Source organism: Mytilus galloprovincialis, chromosome 1 (assembly GCF_965363235.1).
Source record: "Mytilus galloprovincialis chromosome 1, xbMytGall1.hap1.1, whole genome shotgun sequence".
Classification (NCBI taxonomy): Eukaryota; Metazoa; Mollusca; class Bivalvia; order Mytilida; family Mytilidae; genus Mytilus; species Mytilus galloprovincialis.
This window is the reverse complement of record NC_134838.1, coordinates 44030412-44051534: the sequence shown is the minus strand read 5'-3', so window position 1 is coordinate 44051534 and position 21123 is coordinate 44030412. Positions and strand designations below refer to the sequence as shown.

The following is a 21123-nucleotide window of genomic DNA, read 5'->3' as shown; positions in this document are numbered from 1 at the left end:
TCATATCATACCACATCTTCTTTTTTTATTTGTCTTGTCTGTAACAAATGATCTAGAATGATCAACATTAGTATACTATTATCCAGCAGCAGTAATGGCTTATTTATTTGTGTAATTTTTAAGTTCAGGTAAAAGACATGGATACTGGTATATTAGATACTATAAGTAATAGGTCAGCTATGATTGGTCAATAAAATTATTGTATTGTTTACATGTTCCTTGGTAAGGATCATATGACACTTGACCCCATTGTCAAGGTTTATCAGTCAACACTTTCATGATTATCTTTTTGCAGTCTAGATTGGGGTCTTAGAAACTTTAAGCAATAGCTCATTTGTATTTGGTGTAAAGAATAATTGTAAGGTGTACATTTCTGTCTGGCAGAGTAAATCTAACCTTGACTCCGAACAAATCATAATCAGAAAAGCATTTGAGACATTTCAGTGTGTACACTCTTCATTTTGTATATTTCTTAGTACATTTAAATGTATATGACAGGGCAACATTATAATGTATGTTCAAAACAATGATATTTATAGATTATCGGTGATCATTTCAACGAGATTAGTTTCTTGCTTGAGCCGGGACGGCGAAAGCAAGAAAGGCAATCGAGTTGAGATGAACAATGATAATCTTTTTATCGCTATTTTACCTATGACGACGTTGTCAATTTCGTTAGCAACGCCACGTGCATGCTTAGTTTCTAGCGATAATTTTCCATCTCAAGTGAGTAGCATGATATAAAAATTATCACAAAAAAAGATCAAAGGAAAAATGCACAAAATAGCGATAAGGAGTTTTATATTGGTCTTTTATTCCCCCCAAAAAGATGTTCATAATATATTTGCTTTCTATAACATTGTTTTTAAAATACATTGTTTAACTATAAAATGTAATTGTTTAGAAACTGAAAGCTTCTTTTTGTAGTTTTAAAGGGTTATTATAAAAAGCATCAACAGCAAACAAATTTTGAATTGACTTTACTGCTTCATATGATACAAAATGCACTCTGGTTTTGTGTTTTTCATCTCAAAACCAACTAGTAAAGTACAAAAAGATACAATCAATTTTTAAAGTACTTTTTTGTACTGAAGTATCTTATAATTTATATCTTTGAACTGTTCAAAATTCATCATCTTTTTTCTCTCTAGACTGGTAATGCTAATACAAAAATGAAGACCCTGGATGAAGATCTACTGAAAACATGCTCTGTCTTGAGTGAAGTTGATAGTGAGAAAGCAGCATGTCTTAATATGTTTGTTGAATGCAAAAATCTCATCTTGTGGCTAAGACAATCAATGTGCAGTAAGTATCTTTTATTTACAGAAGAGAATAAATCATATACTATTTTTATTATTTTCCATAAGTATGTTTATTTCTCTATTTTTTTTAAGGCTGAAATGAACTTATAAAGTATTTTCAAACAAATTTAAATCCTTGCTGAATAAATATAAAATCTGCTTAGACAAATCATCTAGTTTGAATTTACTTGTATAATCTAAATTTCATGTTGAAATCATATATTCTTTTCTTCAGGTATCAAAGAATTGCAGGTATTTGTAGACTTGGCCAGTACATCTACAGGAGAAGGAGATATGGCTGTAGCTAGAGTACATTGTTTACATTCTGCTACTACAGGATATGGTCCACTGATTTTCAACTTCAATGAAAATTGTGATGACAAGGCATTTCTTGAAAAATGTAAACAAGTATGGAGAGTGCTGTCAACAGATTCAAAACTTCCAAAGAAATTGGTATAAATGTTATTTCAAATAATATTCTATACTCTTTTAGTCAGTCTGGCAAATCAGTTTTCCACATTTTTTTTCTTCATGCTTAAAGATATTGATTTGATATTTGGTATTTTGTTTTTATCATGACAAGTTACAGATTCAAAACTTCCAAAGAAATTGGTATAAATGTTATTTCAAATAATATTCTATACTCTTTTAGTCAGTCTGGCAAATCAGTTTTTCACATTTTTTTTCTTCATGCTTAAATATATTGATTTGATATTTGGTATTTTGTTTTATCATGACAAGTTACAGATCAAGTTCAAATTTTGGTCCTGTCTGATGATTTTGAGCAAAGTTATGGTCCATAGACTTAGAAAATTCACTGAAATAATCCAGTTTCCCCATTTTTTTATATCATGCTTTAGTATATTGATTTGATATTTGGTATATTGGTTTATCATGACAAGGTACAGATCAAGTTTGAATTTTGTTCTGGTCTGATTATTTTGTGCAGAGTAATGATCCTTGGACTTAATAAATTCACTCAAATAAACAGTTTTTCCCCTCTTTTTTCATCATGCTTGACGATGTTGATTTGAAAATTGGTATATAGTTTTATATGACAAGTTACAGATCAAGTGAGACTTTTGTTCGAATGATCTGATGATATTTTGCAGATTTATGTTCCTTGAACTTAGTAAATTCACTTTAATAATCAGTTTTCAACACTTTATTTCGTTGTGCTTAAAGATATTGATGACTTAATATTTTTTTTATATAGTTAACACCATTACATGTTAGACACAAATGTTAGAGATCAAGTTCCAATTTTGTTCCAAAACAATGAATTTTTAATCAGATGGGGACTATGTATTGCCATGCAATACTCACAGAATGTTTGTTTTTTTTGGTTTTTTTTTTATCTTTTTGAAAAAAAACTTTCTTATTTAAAAGACATTGATTGGGCATATCATAAACTTGCTAAATAACTTAAAACTATTTTCTTTTAGCGTGGAACATATGAAAATCTAGAATGGCTTAAATCTGTAAAGAAATCTCATGGTTCAGTGGAAGTAAACTCATTAGCCCAAGCAGAAGCCATTAATACCACTGGAGTATATGAAGTTGGATATTCTGGAGTTGTCACACCAGTAAAGAAACTGGTACGAAAACAGTTTAAACAGGGGTATCCCTATATAAAAAGTAAAATAAGAAGGCAGAGGAAAATTTAAAATGGAAAATTCCTAAACAAATGGCAAAATCAAAAGCTCAAACACTTAAAAAAAATGGATAACAACTGTCATATTCCTGACTTGGTACAGGCAAGTAATTAAAGGTCTTCCCTCGAAAAAAAAGATGACATTATAAGAGAGGTGACATTTGAATTGGTGTTTATAATGTAAAGGTATTACTGCAGCAGCACAAGAAGAGGTTGTCTTGGCAAAACTGGTTTGCATGACATGATATTCAACCAAATGATGTTTTTTGTATTTCACTGCTTAAACAAAAATGTGTCCCAAGTATACACATGCCCCGTCCACATTTTCATTTTCTATGTTTAGTGAACCATGAAAATGGGTTAAAAACCATAATTTGGCATTAAAATTAGAAAGCTCATATCATAGGGAACATGTGTACTAAGTTTCAAGTTGATTGGACTTCAACATTATCAAAAACTACCTTGACCAAAAACTTTAACCTGAAGCGGGACTGATGGACCAACGAACGCACGGACTTACCAACAGACGAATGGACGCACATACCAAAAACATGCATATAAATGGGGCATAAAAATCAAAGGGGATTACAAAGATAAAACAAAAATTCATTTAACATAAATTGTTAATGATTTCTTTTAATTGTAGCTACTTACAGATGTGCTTAAATTGTCTGTAAGTCAAGAAAAGGAGAATGATGCCAGTAAAGAAGAGTTAGAAAGGAATTCAGAGGAAAGAAAGGAAACCTTCGTATCAAAGACTGAAGAAAAGAAAAAGTACAATTATCAGCAACTGCAAGATCTACAGTCAAGATTGATGTTAGTTGCTGGGAAAGCAGAGAAAGGAAATGATGAAGTGGAAAGATTTACTATGGTAAACATGTATATACTTACTTGGTACTGCATACTCTGTACATAGTCAGATTTCTTTGGTTATGGTCACTGACCCCTCTTTTATGGAGCTACTTATATGGTTAATGCCTTAACTTTTTACATGTCCCGCTTCAAACATTGGCTTGTTAGGCAGCCCCAGGCAACAATTCAACACAAGATAGTAATAGCGGATAGAAAAAGGGTTAATACCTCTTGCCTTTCTTAAAAGCTACACTCAGAGTTGTTATATAAAGCTTGTGCAGGAATGCTAATCCAATTATATGGCAATATGGTTTAAGATTGTAAAATTTTAACTCAAAATGCAAGAAGGATACAAGAAAATTTCCAAGTCATTTTCTAGTGGCCTGATGTGGACTGCTAGATCTTTTCAGAGATTTATAACTGAATACATTATTTTTTTAGATTTTGGACTCGGTGGTAAGGCTTGGAAACATATACACAAAGCTGGTTTCTGATGGATGTGTTTTATTTGCAAACTGGAAAGCAACTTTTCTGTGTGATAAAAAAAGAGCAGTTTGTGTATTTATCAATTTTGGTCATGGGACAGAAATGCAAACACTGAAAGGAAAGACAAGTGATGTTTCTTCCATCATACCCAAAATTGCAGAATACCTAGAACACTGCCATAGAACATGGCTCACTTATATTACTGAAAAGAGAGAACAGCATTATTTGCTGAATTATTATACCATTGACCAGATAGTGATATTACAACAAGAACTTGTAAAAATGGGCTTGGAACAAAATCCGTCTAATCTTATTTATCCCATGCTATCCGCAGTGAAGCATAACTGTACAAAGGAGGATTTGATCAAGGCATTGTCCATGGCAAAGCATGATGTCATTCAGAAGGAATCCTCTGCAAATACAAATCTTACAGCAGATAGTGAATCAGAAATCTTGGCTGAAGTAGAAATGGATGAAACAGCTGAAGCTTTGTTAAAACAGATAATTGACAATGGATATACAGAAGGGTTAGCTAGAGAAGCATTGAAATACTGTGATGAAGACCTTGAAGAAGGTTTATATTTTATCACTTATCAGAATAAGAACATGCCTTGGCCACTAAAATACACTTAAAAGTTTTATATTTATGGAGAATATTAATTTTTGTTGGACACAAAACTAAATAAACCATCAGATTTCTTATATTTAACTAATATGTATATATATATTATGTATGTTGTAAGGATGTTCTGTTGTAGTGAAATATTTAGAGGTGGCAATTTGTTCCAACAGTTATCATACTTTATTATAATGATATATTTTATAGCTCTATTATGGTGTGACGATCATGAAGGTGATGAAATTATTAAAGTGACACAAGAACAGAATGATGTGGTTTCTGCAGACAAACCTCCGGATGAATCACAATATTCTGGATGGTTACACTCAAGTCAGTCAAGGGCTTCAATGACAGCAGGTCTGGTACACCAGCTTGCTTTGGATCCAGAGTAATATTACTTTTTTTGTTTTTCGTAAATTATACCAAATTTTCCTTTTAACTCATAGGTCTCTAGGGACCAGTGGGAACTACTGGTATGAAATTGTGTCCTTAGTTAATTGATATGAATAAGACATTGTCTAAAGAGAGAGCTCAGCAACAGTCCAAATCAAATTTGAATTTAATGTAACTTTTATTATACAACTTTTGTTAATGGCCCAAATGTACCATCAAATCCTCAATTGACATAGCTTAGACTGCCATTTTGAAGTTCATAAATGCTTGATTAATACAATTACATGTGTAGGACTCAGAGGTGCAATGGGGACGCCGAAGTGCCATGGTCACGCTGAAGTAGGATGGTCCACACCGAAGTGTGATGATCCTTTCGCTGGAGTGTGACGTTTTCAAAAATAACGTCAATAAAATACAAAATCAATTCGCTGGCAGGAGTATGAGTTTGTAGGTGAAGGTTTCATGCTGACAAAGGATATAATATTATTTTAGTCCCAAGATAAATCCTGATTTGTAATAAGACCGTCACTCTATCCTTATTTTATTGTGGTAACAGTGTTAATTGTCTACAAAATGTTAGGCCAAAATTAACATGACTGGTCCCTTCATGTATTTCTAGATTTATTTTTTTCTCCTCAGTAGTTTATCAGCAAATGTTAAAGTTGTTGGTGGAAAATGTGACAAGTGCTATTATATAGACCTACAAGCTGAATAATTATTTCATCATTGAACATCATATTTTCTGACTCAATGCTAATGCGTACTAATCGGAAAATTCATAATTTCGAAATAAGATTAAAACAAATCAAGATTTTAAAGTCTTTGGTTTGGACTGAACAGAAATAAGGAGCTACTTTGGAAAAATCTTATTCATGTATTTTTATTTTAACATCTCATGTACATTTGTTTTTATTCAATGTCTCAGGCATCGCACTACAGCGTAACCACCATCGTACTTCAGTGTAGTTATCAACAAGTTAATGTCACAATGTCACCATCGCACTTCAGCTTGTTAACCAATGCACTTCAGCATGGACCATTGTACTTCAGTGTGACCATCGTGGTTCTGAGTCCTACACATATAAACTAGAAGATATGGTATGAGTGCCATTGAGACACCTCTGCATCTAAGTCAAAATGTATGAAAGTTAAAAACTATAGGTAGAAGTTATAGTTTCAATACTGAGTCTTTGCTCACACCTTACAGCAAGCTATAGAGCACAACCAATCTCGAAAGCACTATTTCAATGAAATCTTATCAAATTTTGAATTGTTCAAGCAACAAATTAATCTTTGTGTTAAAAGTTTTCATTTCTATTACAAGACATTAAGCCTCTGGTTTTATATAGGAATGGTTTTAACATTTGTCTCATTTGATTTATTATCTATTCTTCAGCCAAAATGCTTTTAAAAGATTACACTCAGCATTACAAGACCTATGGGACAAGTTTCTGAATTCAGTATCCTCAAGTGTATCTGATTACCTTAGTGCTGAGCATCTTGGTCTCATTTTGGAAAGATTGGCTGAACAAGGTAGATATTTTACATTTTAACTAATGTATTGCCAGACAAAAAAGCTATAGCCACATGTAAGGATCACTTCTCTGCCACCTTGTGTTGCAGTCCATGTTGTGTGTGTTAAATTCTTGAAAACGGTTTCATATTGATTTGTGATTCTATATCTGTATTTGTAAAGCAAAATATTGTCCTATGAAATATTGTACCACAAGACAATATTTCATAACTATGTATCATGAAATATTGTCCACGTCTATGGAAAAATGTCCAGAGAAGGACAAATTTGCATAGTGAAATGGTGTCTGTATATAGACAATATTTCACAGATGAATACTATGGAATTTTGTCTTGTTAAAGAGAGGTTATATTTTGTGTGAATTAAGACAATATTTCATAGATAAATACTACAAAAGTGTGTCTTGTTAAAGGGAGGTTATATTTTGGTTATATTTCGTGAGTATTGAGACAATATTTCATAGACAGATTGTCATGGAATTTTGTCTCATGAAGGGGAGGTTATTAACATATATTCATGTATATAGGATTTTTATCTGTGACATGTGCCTGTGTATATATTTACAAAATAAGCGATTGTGAGTACATTACTTATATTTGTAAAGTATAATGTAATAAAATGAAACCTACGTTAGACAATTCTTTAATCTATAATAAACCATTTGTAATGTTTCTATGCAAATTTGAAACTCACTATTAGTAATAATATAAATTCTCTTCTATACAAAACAATTTCAGTTATAAATCTAAAAATGTGCATGCTGCATGCTTGTGCACTATTTCTAAATGTGAAATAATTTGATTAAAAAATAATTTCAAAGCCAGTATTTCATAGTGAAGTATGTTCATGAACAGAATTTCATAGTGAAATAAAGTCAAGAAGGAGGTGACAAAATTTCATGGACAAGGACACCATTTCATAATGAAATATTGTCCAAGACAATATTTCATTATGAAATACTGTCAGTGGACAATATTTTATTTGAAAACTTGTCCGACAGACAATATTTCATGGAGGACAATACTTTATGTTACATATTATCTAAATGCAAAAACTTATTGAAGGTTCTGAGTTTTGCAAGTTGTGTTTTTCTATGTTTCTTTATCTTAAAATGAAATATTTTTTAACTTACTTTAAATGAATACATTTGCAATCTTGTTTATTTTCAACTTTTCATACTAATGATGATTGAACTACTACAACATCATAATTAACAAAATGGAAAAAGATGGAACATTTAATGTATATCATTTTGCTGATAGTTTAATACCATGAAACTATAATTACTACCCATTAAAGATTTATGAAAGTTTTAAGGCATTAAAATAATAAAAATAACTAAAATTTAAATGAATTGTTTTTTTCTGATATGTAAGATCTTATTTTTTTTGCAGAAACTGTTACCATCGAAAGAACATTGCCAGCTTATTTCAAACTTGGAGAACCAAATCTTGTCATCGTTCAAGAAAGTAAGAAAATAAAAAAAGAAATACTGTGTAGTGTGTATTGAATAATTATATTCCACAAATATTTTGTATAGACACACCACTTGCAAGTTTCAATATTTCATTATTTACTTTCAGTGAATTCAGTTTATGTTGATTGACCTAATGTCTGTTTTTTCAGTGGTAAAACTACAAACTAACAAGAAAAATATTTTATTTTCATTAATGATGAACTGACATGAAATTGATGTATATGATATACATCCTTGTGGAACATTTCTTAATATTTGTGCTATATTGTTTTCCTACCAAATGTTGTGGAGGCTATTGCATTCCACTTGTACATTTGACTGTTTGTCTTCCCATTCATATTTTCTTCACACTTTTCCTAAAATAAAACCTTCTGACAGGATGACTTCATATTTGGCCAGTAGATTGACGATGATGAACTGTAAGCTGTGAGTGGTTTTTTTTTATCAGTCTGACACTTACTTTTTGTTTTACTATATACATGTGTAGACTCATCAAGTTGGGCGTAATAAACACTTGAGTTGAGTTCTATAGGTTTATTAAAGTAATCTTGAATAAAAAACCCTGTAACATATAAAATACACAATAAGTCACAATACATACGTTCAAAGAACGATAACTCTAATTATTATCTCCATATTAATGAAATGAAATTTAAATTATCCAAGTAGTAAACTTCAGTTCGAAATATGCCATAATTAATAAAGTATTTTTTGCTACAAATCATAAGCATTTATACCACAGTCTATTTCCAGTAACTGTTAAATATGCAATTCTACAGATATCAATAACACCTTGTGTCAACGATCATTATCTAAAGTAATCGATTCTAATACACTATTCTATTTGGAGATATTGGTAAACTAAACAATAACACATTACAAACACAGACAAGACACAATTAAATCAGATTGGACTTATAGCTGTTTTAATTTTCTAAGACCTAAGTTATATAAGCCCCTGAATTTTTTTTTATAGTAATTTTGACTTTAATTCTTCTGACTAAAACAAAAACAACAACAGAAATTTAGAATCAAAAGTTGTTAAAGTTTAGGTTTTTTCTATCTTTCTTGTATGATCAAACCCAGCTTATATATTTAAAATTAAATTTTCAGATGAGATATATAACACATGTTTGTCTATATACAACAATGGGGATGAAAAACCTCTTCCGCTGTCTGATGAAGTTCTTCTCTGTTCTCCTAGCACTACACTGGATATGGTAAGAGGTTTTTGTAATACATTTTTTTTAATTAAAAAAGGGACCCTTTAATAAAGTTGAACAAGCTGTAGGAAGTTTTTTTTTTTTTAATCAAAACAAGAAACACTTTTCCCTTATTTTTGTGCTATTTTCACATTTCTTGATCAGGGTGAGAAAAATATTTCTCCTCACTAGTAATACAAATATATGTGTGTCTCTGTGAATACTTGGAAAAAATGTTATTATGAAGTTAAATTTTCTTGGTTTCTTCTTAATTTTCCTATTGTGACGCCATGAGAAAGGCAACCATGTCTGATGACATCACATATAAAGAACACAACTTTCTGCAAATCTTTGAAAGTGAAGGATAAAAATCATTAGAGAAACAGATTCCACCACAATAACTGGTGTATTACGATATTTCACCACTCTCAACAGTTAAAATTTAATTATTTAAATAAAAAGAAATATTAAAATTTAACTATATCAAGTGTAGAAATATAGTTACAAACTTGTTGCAGTTGTGAAATCTATATTTCTTTGGATGAAAAATTCTGGAAACTTTTTAAAAAGAATTCTTCATGATCAATAAGGTGATTGTTAAAGCTAATTTAAGTTGATTGTTTTGTATTTTATTAGGTTGAAATCTTCTGGAGGAGAGCTTTATTTGCAGAAAATGATAAAATCTACTGTTTAATTAATGCAGACCTCTTGGACTATGATGTTGCTGATAGAGCTGAGAGAAATCTGCAAAGTCTGATGACAAGCTTAAAAAGCAAGGGTAATTATTATACCCCACGCAACGAAGTTGCGGAGTGTATAATGTTTTTGACCCGTCCGTCCGTCCATCCATCAGTCCGTCAGTCTTGTTTCTTGCCATCGCAACTCCTCTCAAACCACAAGAATTTCACGAAACCTTTTTCAGATAATAAGGACATACTATGTAGTTGTGCATATCGACGGGAAATTGCGATTCAATTTTTTTTCTAAGAGTTACGCCCCTTTGAACTTATTTACTTTAATGAACTACTGCAACAGTTTGTCATCGCAACTCCTCTCAAACCACACAACAGAATTTCACGAAACCTTTTTAGATAATAAGGACATACTATGTAGTTGTGCATATCGACGGGAAATTGCGATTCAATTTTTTTTCTAGGAGTTACGCCCCTTTGAACTTATTTACTTTAATGTACTACTGCAACAGTTTGTCATCGCAACTCCTCTGAAACTACATAACAGAATTTCATGAAACCTTTTCAGATAATAAGGACATACTATGTAGATGTGCATATCGACAGGAAATCACGATTCAATTTTTTTTCTAGGAGTTACACCCCTTTGAACTTATTTGCTTTAAAGTACTACTGAAACAGTTTGTCATCGCAACTCCTCTCAAACAACACAACAGAATTTCACGAAATCTTTTTATATGAAAAGGACATATTATGTAGTTGTGCATATCGGAAGGAAATTACGATTCAATTTTATTTCTAGGAGTTACGCCCCTTTGAACTTATTTGCTTCAATGTACTACTGCAACAGTTTGTCATCGCAACTCCTCTGAAACTACATAACAGAATTTCATGAAACCTTTTCAGATAATAAGGACATACTATGTAGATGTGCATATCGACAGGAAATCACGATTCAATTTTTTTTCTAGGAGTTACACCTCTTTGAACTTATTTGCTTTAAGGTACTACTTCAACAGTTTGTCATCTCAACTCCTCTGAAACCACACAACAGAATTTCATGAAACTTTGTAGATAATAAGGACATACCTAGTAGATGTGCATATCAACAGGAAATAACGATTCAATTTTTTTTCTAGGAGTAATGCCCCTTTGAACTTATTTGCTTCAATGTACTTCTGCAACAGTTTGTCATCTCAACTCCTCTGAAAACACACAACAGAGTTTCATGAAATTTTGTAGATAATAAGGACATACTATGTAGATATGTATATTGACAGGAAATTATTATTCAGTATTTTTTCTTATACAATTTTTTATTCTTCTACTTATATAATTTCTCCAATGACAATGTGGGGATGTGGGGTATGTGAGCGTGCTCACTAAGGTTCTTTAATTTTAAATCATTATAAGCATAACATTGGATGTGATGTGCTAGTGTTCTAGTTTTCTTTTGATTTACTTGTACTTCTTATTTAAGCAGAGAATTTCTGTCTGTTTGTCCATCTGTCAATTAAAGTTTTGTCACATTTTCTCATCAGCACAAAATTAGAGCTGAATGTTTAGGAAATCTCTAATATTTGGAAATGATTTAAATCATTGGTATTTGGATGAAAAGTTTTCTATAGATTAATAGTCAAGTTTTTGTAAATAACCATGTTGTATTTAAAAGTTGCTTTAAATTTTAAGGTCAACACTATGACCATGTTGAATAATAATCCCTAAACTTTTCATGCATTCAGAGAAAATATGTCATATATACTGTGGATTCATTATTATTCGTTGGATACCAATTTACATTGATTTCATTGGTACAGGGAAACCATGAATTTAAGAGTTCAACAAATTACAAATGTTCCGTATAAATATATGCTGACTGAAGGAAAACCATGAAATCTAATATCCAGGAAAATGGAAGGTTTCCTAAATCTGTGTAAATTGATACCAACGAAAATTAATGATTTGACAGTACAAATGTACTATTATATATTGTATTTTACAGCTAAAAAGTATAAACTAGTTATCCTCTGTTGTGCAGAAAATGAAAACAAATCAGTCATTGTTAGAGCTTTGTGTAAATTTCAAAGACCACAGTTGTTTGCAGTAAACATTCAGAATATAAAGCATTATCTCCTGGGAAAGTTAAAAGTTGAGGAAACAGTGAATGGTATTAAACCTGCAGCAGGGGTAGATTTTGAAAGGTTTGTTTTTAGTTTTACATAGTGCTTCTTGTTCATTGCGGGGTAATATGGGTGGACTTTCATTGGACAACAGTTTTAGTAATAAGTTATCAGGAAACACTACATTTGGGTTGTTCAACATCCTTATTATAGTTGCTTGAATTTCAGCAAAGAAGACATCAACATGATTATTTATATTATCGTCCTTCCCTCCGCCTATATCACCCTGCTCTGTTGCTCCGTAATTCTCGTATCAAGACCTCAAAATGAGACCAGGCATTATCGGTCGTCCCACTGTCTATATCACTCTGTTCAGCTCTTAATATTATTCAGTATCATGTCTTAGTGACGTCAAATACGTTGACCCGGCCTTAATAACTTTGACCCGGACATGTCAGCGACGTCATAATGTTTGAACCGACGTTAATAACTTTGACCCGAACTTATCAAGTCATCTTTTGTGTGCTGGTGAAACAAAGAAAACCCTTCTGAAACACGCAAATATAGCCCGATAAATCAATTATCAGATTATCTGCATATTGATATTGTAAAATATCAGCTGCTTGACATTATATGAAGGCTTTTTTATCTCGTTCGCTACGCTCACTCGACAAAAAGCTTCATATTATGTCTCGCAGCTGATATTTTACGATATCAACATGCAGATAACCTGATAATCGGTACTTATCAGCGACGTCACAATGTGAGAGGAGAAGTTATCAGCGACGTCACAATGCGAGAGGAGACGTTATCAAGCTCGGTTTTGTCAAGCGTAAAACTGTCTGAGGGAGAAAGAAAAGACCATTAATAGAACGATAAAAAGATAATAAGGTTTTCTTCGTATAGATATCATAAAATATCAGCTGCTCGACACAATGTGAAACTTTTTAGCTCGTTCGCTTCGCTCACTGGCCAAAAATGTTCACATTGTGGCTCGCGGCTGATATTTTACAATATCAATGTGTAGAAAACCCGATAATCTATACTCATTCAGTTTAAAAACCTCTATAACTACAGCAGTCTGGCTTAATATTAAATATACACTTCCAAAATGTTTGCTTTTACCATTGATGTTCCTAGAAGTGTATAACAGGTAAGATAATGCTTCATACTAGTGTTAATTATTTCCAGTTTATATCAGTCTTACTATGCCATTTGCTTAACAATAAGGCATCACTAATTTTACATTTCAGATCTACTGTGAGAGTCGTCAAATCTTGTAGAGCTGGAGTTGGTAAAACTCTTTACAAAAAACGAATGGTCAGTGACTTAGATAAGAAGAGCGGAAGGAATATGAGATTTGACCAAAAGGAATTGACCATTCCTTTACATGATAAATCCATTGACCTTGATGAAATTATGTCAGCTCTTCTTGCTGTCACTCTGCCACCAGGAGAACTGAGACCTAGAATCTTCCATGTTGATTTGTCTCATGAGGTGAGAGCTATTTGAATCAAGCATGTACTGCATCCAGAAATATTTTCTGCATTGGAATGGCAAAACTAAACTTCTATTTAGAATGCATATGCACAATAATTTATAAATTGCTTTGATCTACAAAAAGGTTCCTGTTATAACGCCCTCATTTATACCAGTACATTTAAAATTTTAAAAAATGACCTAAACTAAAGCTGTTGTGTTTTACTTGTAATTACTAAAAATATTAGACTTCAGTCTGAAAGAATTGGACAATTGAGAGAACATCCCATGCATACTGGTACTCAAATATTCATTGAATCTATTGGAAATTTCATGCAATTTTAAATGGAATAATACATATAAAAACAAATATCTGTATTACATATAAATGACATTTTTTTTTATTTGAAGGTTCAGAATGGTGTAGATACCTTTTTGTTTAAGCTCCTTGTATTAGGATGCCTAACACACAGTTCGGGATATGTTTGGAGAAAGTCTGCCATGGATTATTATATTGTCGAAACATTACCTCTAATGATCACAGATACAAACTCAAAGGTCTTGTAATATTTTATATTTTTTATTTTCCTACTTTCATTGACATTTTACAGACTAAGATTTAATATTGTAAAATTGTGAGGTATTGAAATATTATTTTTATGCCCTGCCTTTAATAGACCAAAGGTGAGACATATTGTTTTTCCATCTGTGTATAACCCATCTGTTCATCCATTTGTTACTCCAGATCAGGTTCAATTTGTTTTAAGGTCATATCATCTTAAAACTTAGTATCTGTGTCTATTTTGATTTAAACTGTTAAAAAATAAGGTTTGTATCCCAGATGCAGTTCACTTAACATGAAAATGTAATTAAGTGAATGGGCTTGGTGTCCTATTGACACTATATCATTCTTTTTTCTATATCCTGTGATTCTTTCATCTTATTAAAACTTTTGATGCTGAAAAATGGCTTTGAGAAATTAAGGTTGCTTGGGTAGGAATTTTCTTGTTATTATATAAATTATGTGTTATATCATATTTACAGCAGTATTTTACCAAAAATAGAATCTTTGTTTTTTACATTTTTTTCTACCTTTTATCATAAGGGGAAATAACTCAGATATAAGGGGAGATTACTCAGATAAAGTAACTTGCAATAGAATGTGTTGTGAATTAACCTATTTTATTATATAGTAAGAACATGAGTCTGGTGATGACTTATCCTTTTTCTTATCTGAAGCATATTATTTAAGCTTTCTTCTCATATTTTATCTTAAAATTTTATGGTGTAGTTTTCTTTTTATCACACAAAATTGGGTTTTCCATGCATGAGCTATATAAAATCTGACAATTTTGCACAATATGTAACATACTTTTTATTATTTATAAAAAAAAAAGCATGATATAAACTACATTTTGACAAATTATTAGAAAATTCTATGAATTTTGATTTAGACCCCAATCTACTTTGATTGTAAGATTTAATCTCATTTTTTTTACATTAGAGAGGAGTGCTGAAGTGTCTACACCATTGTTTAGAAATATTGCCGTCTGTGGTGTGTAGGTCACCACAGGAGAGTTTGGAAATCATGTGTGATATAAAGCCACATGATTATACTCCACATGATAGATTGTTCGACTTAGTGGAATTCAAAAGTACAATTTTCCAAAGACCATATCAGTACTTGAAGAGACTAGACACAAACTGTAGGTTAGATGATGTGAGACCCAACATTCCAGAGGGTGAAAAGAAGCATTGTTTACTTACTTTGTTGAGGTATTTTATGATATGTAAATGCAATAATCAAGTTAAATTACAACATATTCATACATCCATTAATCTAACCTTTTGCTAGTTATTCTGCCCAATACTAATTCCTAAACATAGTTTAATTGATATATTTTACACCTAAAGTCATGCAAGTAATAATTATTGTTCTTTTTACCTGTTTCAATTTTAATTTTATCATTTATCGAAATTGGTTTAAAAGTTACTCATGTAAAAAATCTAGGATGAGGATACTATATGTAACTGGAGTTTCATCTAGATAATATTAACTTTCATACCTGTCATTTTAAGTACCGGTACAGCTGTTCATAGAATTATAAAAGTATAACTGCTTGGAAAATAGAGTTCACATTACTTTGATTTCGGTTATAATAAAAAAAATATGAAAAGTTCTTGTTGATAGAATGTGAGCTGGATGCCATTTTCACTTTTTCAGAGTGTTGGCCTTTCACAATTCCATCCATATTTTCAAATTTAAAATAGGGGGTGGGGGGTTGTAAATATGACATTTTGCTGTGTTGGGCTAAAAAAAATTGTAATTACACAGACGTGGCAAAGAACGACAGTTGAATAAGTTCAAAACATGGTGTGATACTGGTAAATCTTATATATAGTCCAGTCAATCTAACATAAATTTGACCCTTACCTGAAAGTAATTGCAACAGACGATTTTTAAGTTTTAATCTTTAGCATTATACCCCAAATATACACAAAAAAAAGTGCCATGAAATCTTACTTGAGGAAGACTAAAAAAATCACACTTTAAAATTCCTATGGAGATTTGCATTGAAAAGGGAGATAACTCTTGCAAAAAAGGCAGAAATATCACTAAATATTGATACAAAAATATAACTTTACCGGTTCTATTCATCAGAATGTATTGATTTTTCACTTTTTAGCAGTCTTTAGAGTATAACAAACAACTTTAAAGGTGTTTTTATATCTTCTATCAAGCTATAATCTAGATTTCGTATTTCATTAGTTGACCATTTATTAAATTTTTCAACATGTCAAGGTAAAGAATCTCAAATTTAATGAAGATAATTAAGGATGTATTCTTCTTTTTGTGGTTTAAAGTTTCTTTTGACAAGTAAGATGCTGAAAAAATATAATATACAGATATAAACAATACCAAATTTTCACATTATTTTTTCAAAATGGTCACAAAGCTTCAAATTTGCAATTTCTTTAATGACAAATGCACAAAAAAAATAAAACTACCCATAACACTTCGGTTTTGTACATTTCATGAGCAGAAGATTATATAATTTAGTCAAATACAAACTTGTAACCCCATCAAAGTATCATACTTCACATAAATTTTAAGAAAATCAACAGAAAAAGACAAAAAAAAGACTCATTTTTGCAGAGTTATCTCCCCTTCCAATGTTTATTTCCATAGGAAATTAAAAATGTTGATTTTGAGTTTTCCTCAAGTTAGATTTTATGGGACTTTTTTCTGTGTATATGAATGGCATAATGCTATAGATTAAAACTAAAACATTTTCTGTTGCAATTAGTTTGAGGTTAAATCTTAGTTTGACTGGACTAATAATGTTAGTAAAATATAAGGGCCATTTGTATAAGCTCAAGAGATAAAGTTACTCCAAAATTACCACTCTCTTTGCACCCAAACTATACCTTCCAGCTTTCTATCTTCCTGAATGTCAATATATAAATCTTAAAACCTGAGAAAAAAACATTCTTAAAAAAAATCTTTCCATGAAATTTGCAATTTTCCTATGTTACCTGAACTTCAGTAAACAATGTTTCAACTCTATAACTACAAGAAAAAGCATTAAAAAATAAAAAAAAAAAGAAGATGAAAAGTCAAGGTTGTGCAAGCAGATTTTAAAATAAGAAATAATGTAAATAAATTTTAAGGTGATCTTTTGTTTATATTAAGATTTATCTTGTAGACACTGTGGAATAAGAGATCCATCATGGTCAGAATTACACCACTTTGTTAGCTTCCTAGATGCCCAACTACAGGACTTTGAAGTTTCCTCTTTTTGCAGCTCTGTTGCATTGCAAGATTTGCCAGGATTTCCAAAATTTGTATTAAGATTTCTTATACAAATGTCTAGGGTACATATAGAAAAAAGTACACTGTTAAGATAGGACCTTAATGCAAAAATGATTATGGATGAAATAAATATCCATAATAAAGAAATAAAAAGAGGTGATATAATTGCCCTTGAGTCAACTATCTACCAGAAACTTATTGCAGTGGATGTTTAAGCAACTATAGGTCATCCTATAACCTTTAACAATGAGAAAAACCCATACTGAATAGAAAGTATATATAAAAAAGCCCTAGCATGACAAAATGTAAACTATTCACTTAAGAAACAAAGGTGTGATACATGCTAAAACATTAACAATAATGAAAAACAAATATGAAACACAGCAACCAATGAGAACAACTGACACTGAACACTTCAGTGGCGGATCCAGGGGGGGGTTCCGGGGGTTGGAACCCCCCCTTTTTTTTGGCCGATCAATGCATTTGAATGGGAGCATATAGTTGGAACCCCCCTTTACTCTGGGTTGGGAACCCCCCTTTTTAAAATGGCTGGATCTGCCACTGCACTTACAGAATGTGGTAGTAACTTCAATACAGATAAGTATTGAAAATTCTACACATAACATTTGTTTGAAAACAAGTTATCAAAGAAAAAGAACTACCTTATAGCAAAAGGACAAGAGAATCTGTTTAGATCATTGTCTTCTTTAATATTCTAGGATTTTTCCACCAGATCACTAGTTGTGAGTGAAGAATCACCTACACAGGTTTTCCAGGTAATACAGGAAATTGAACCACAAGAAGAAAATGATGGGATTATAGAACAGTATCAGATGAGAAGAACTTGGGAATCGAGGTAGAATTCTTTTTAAATAGTTTGAAGAAAAAGATAATCTTTGCTTCATTTTTTTTTTAAATATTCAGCATTAGTTAAATCATAGAGGATTTATGTTAAGGTTTTGTAATTTTACAGAAATATTTAGAAAAGATCAATTTAGTATACCCCAATTCTAGAAATGGGTCTATATTGTAATCGCTTTGTTCATGTCCATTTGTCTAAATTTTTATTTTTTATTTTTTTTATGTTCCACCAAGGGGCATTATGGTTTTCGTTCTCTACATTCATTTGTCCGTCCGTACGTATGACTGTCCCCCTCCAGGTAAAAGTTTTTTTCAAGGCAGTTTTTGATGAATTTCAAGTCCAATCAACTTGAAACTTAGTACACATGTTCCTTAGGATATGATCTTTCTAATTTAAATGCCAAATTAGAGTTTAGACCGCAATTTAACAGTCCACTAAACATAGAAACGATAATGGCTAGTGTGGCATCGGTGTACTGTGGACACATTCTTGTTATATAATATCCTTTTCTTAGTCAGATATATTTAAAGTTGTCTGCATGGTACTTATACATTCTTGGCTTTATAGTATTTGGGTTTGAGCAGTCTTGATGAAGGTTTATCAAAGAAAAGCACATCATAACCACGAAATTTATAAAGTATAATTTTCAAATTCTGAAACCAAAGGGTATTTTGAAACCAAATTTTGCATCAATTTCCTTAGTGTATTTAATTACAAATTTGTCTCAATGCTATAAAAATAAAATTAAAAAGGAAATTAAATACATCAATTACTAAATAAATAATGTAAACAACCACTCCAGTTTCTAATCTTTGGAAACAATAGTTATATCTACAAATGATATTTCATAAATGATTTAAGATTGATATTAAGTACTGGTATGTATGGATATTACCATACCAATGAAGAAAAAATATCCCTAAAGTTGAGGTAAAAAACAATGAAAAGAGTTTTAAAGTGTAGTATCTATCTAATTGATGAAATTATTGTATTTTTTTTTGTCTTTTCTAGTCCTCATCCATACTTGTTCTTCAACCCTGACCACCACAGTATGACCTTTCTTGGATTTAACATTGAAAAAGGAACAGGAAATCTTATAGATTTGCAGACAAAAGAAGTTTTGGAAAAGAATATCATGGAAAAGAATCTATTTGATGCTTTGATAAGAAACAGAGTTAATCTAAGTGAAAATTTCGATAGTCTTCCAAGGTAAAATATCATTTTACAATGTATACAAAATTTATCCATTAATTGCTATTGAAAAATGGGAAAAATCAAAAATCAAAGTTACCAAGTTAGAGAAAGATCTCAAGTTTTTTGTGTATGCACATATATAGTAAAAAAAATTAAAACCACAGTAAAACTTGTTTAGCGGTTAAAAACTGCAGCAAAATATACGAAATTATTCAACGAATTTTAGATATTTGGGTTTGACATCAAATGAACAATCCAAAGTTACATAATGCTTTGCAACAAAGTCACTTAGAACAGTATTTAGAATTGATTTTGCTGATGAATTAATCAGTTAGTAGAGTTGTGTCATAAGTACTTATATTTAATGAAAAAAATGTTGAAAAAATTATACCAGCAATGTCAATTCTTAAATATATAAATCATTTATAGAGATCATGAAGATATCAAACAAGAGCTCCCTGTAATATGTTTTAGGGCTTCATTTAAACATGCTATACTGTGTGGTGTTGTTTCAGATTCATTGCTTATCAACTTTCTGTTTACCTTATATGCTTATCATATTCTAAAACATAATTGCCATGTATGAAATTTTTGTATGCTTTAGTTTATGATAGAAGTGAAACAATTTCAGATCATCATATTTTCTGCAGAAGGTAATGGTTCACATTGGTAATTTCTGTAACTTAAAAGGGCATTAGCTGTCAAATTCATGTTCATCAATTTGACTTACATTAACTCATACCTGTCAACCTGTGACAATGAAAATGCAGGTCATGACCTGCATTTCAGAATCAAATCTCAGGTCATAACGCGTACAAACTTTTTCGAGCTGCATTTCAGCAGTTTATGGTACATTTTCTTAAAATGTATATCAAAGATACCAAAACATCAATACATGTTCACTTTGTTAAGTCATTTTAAATCTTATTAAATATTATTTCATTGCACTTTAAAAGATTTTTATAAATTTGTGTAACTCAGTCTTATGTGCTTTACTTTTTGAGAAAAGATATAGTACTACAGTTAAAGGAAGTATAAATGTAAAAAATAATTTTCAACTTTTTTTTTAAAATTGTATAAAGGTATAAAAATAATGAATAGTTATTTTTCAATATGTATTTGAATTTTATATTTTAAATGATTTAATCTTTTTCACCCATAAAACGTAAAGATAAGGAATAATTTTGAATGGTGACAAATAAGGGGAAGTAACTCTAGTTCAGTTTGTAACCGATGGTGCAATTTATTTACGACCTAAAGCTAAGGTAATTGGTGTTAATTAACAGTGTGTTTGACACCAAAGCTGTCAAGTGAAGCCATGCACTTAATGGGTCACTTAATTTGACAGTTTACATAGCTAGATGAACTTCCAGTTCATGGAAGAATTCTGAATTTGCCGGTATTTCAAAGAAATATTACTTATGAAATCAATCTCAAGGCTAAG

General features: G+C 31.0%; 1 protein-coding gene across 1 annotated transcript in view; it reads left to right on the top strand.

Moving 5' to 3' along the window:
- LOC143060987 (E3 ubiquitin-protein ligase rnf213-alpha-like) overlaps window positions 1-21123 on the top strand; it is a 122050-nt gene that overhangs the window by 24959 nt on the left and 75968 nt on the right. The window contains exons 8-24 of the mRNA XM_076233665.1: window positions 1152-1305; window positions 1537-1754; window positions 2747-2899; window positions 3602-3826; window positions 4249-4867; window positions 5120-5300; window positions 6702-6838; window positions 8234-8308; window positions 9430-9536; window positions 10155-10296; window positions 12213-12411; window positions 13584-13827; window positions 14221-14367; window positions 15314-15585; window positions 17517-17685; window positions 18343-18479; window positions 19497-19694. Of these exons, the coding sequence (XP_076089780.1) occupies window positions 1152-1305; window positions 1537-1754; window positions 2747-2899; window positions 3602-3826; window positions 4249-4867; window positions 5120-5300; window positions 6702-6838; window positions 8234-8308; window positions 9430-9536; window positions 10155-10296; window positions 12213-12411; window positions 13584-13827; window positions 14221-14367; window positions 15314-15585; window positions 17517-17685; window positions 18343-18479; window positions 19497-19694 (3377 nt within the window). The remainder of the gene's footprint in view (window positions 1-1151; window positions 1306-1536; window positions 1755-2746; window positions 2900-3601; window positions 3827-4248; window positions 4868-5119; window positions 5301-6701; window positions 6839-8233; window positions 8309-9429; window positions 9537-10154; window positions 10297-12212; window positions 12412-13583; window positions 13828-14220; window positions 14368-15313; window positions 15586-17516; window positions 17686-18342; window positions 18480-19496; window positions 19695-21123) is intronic.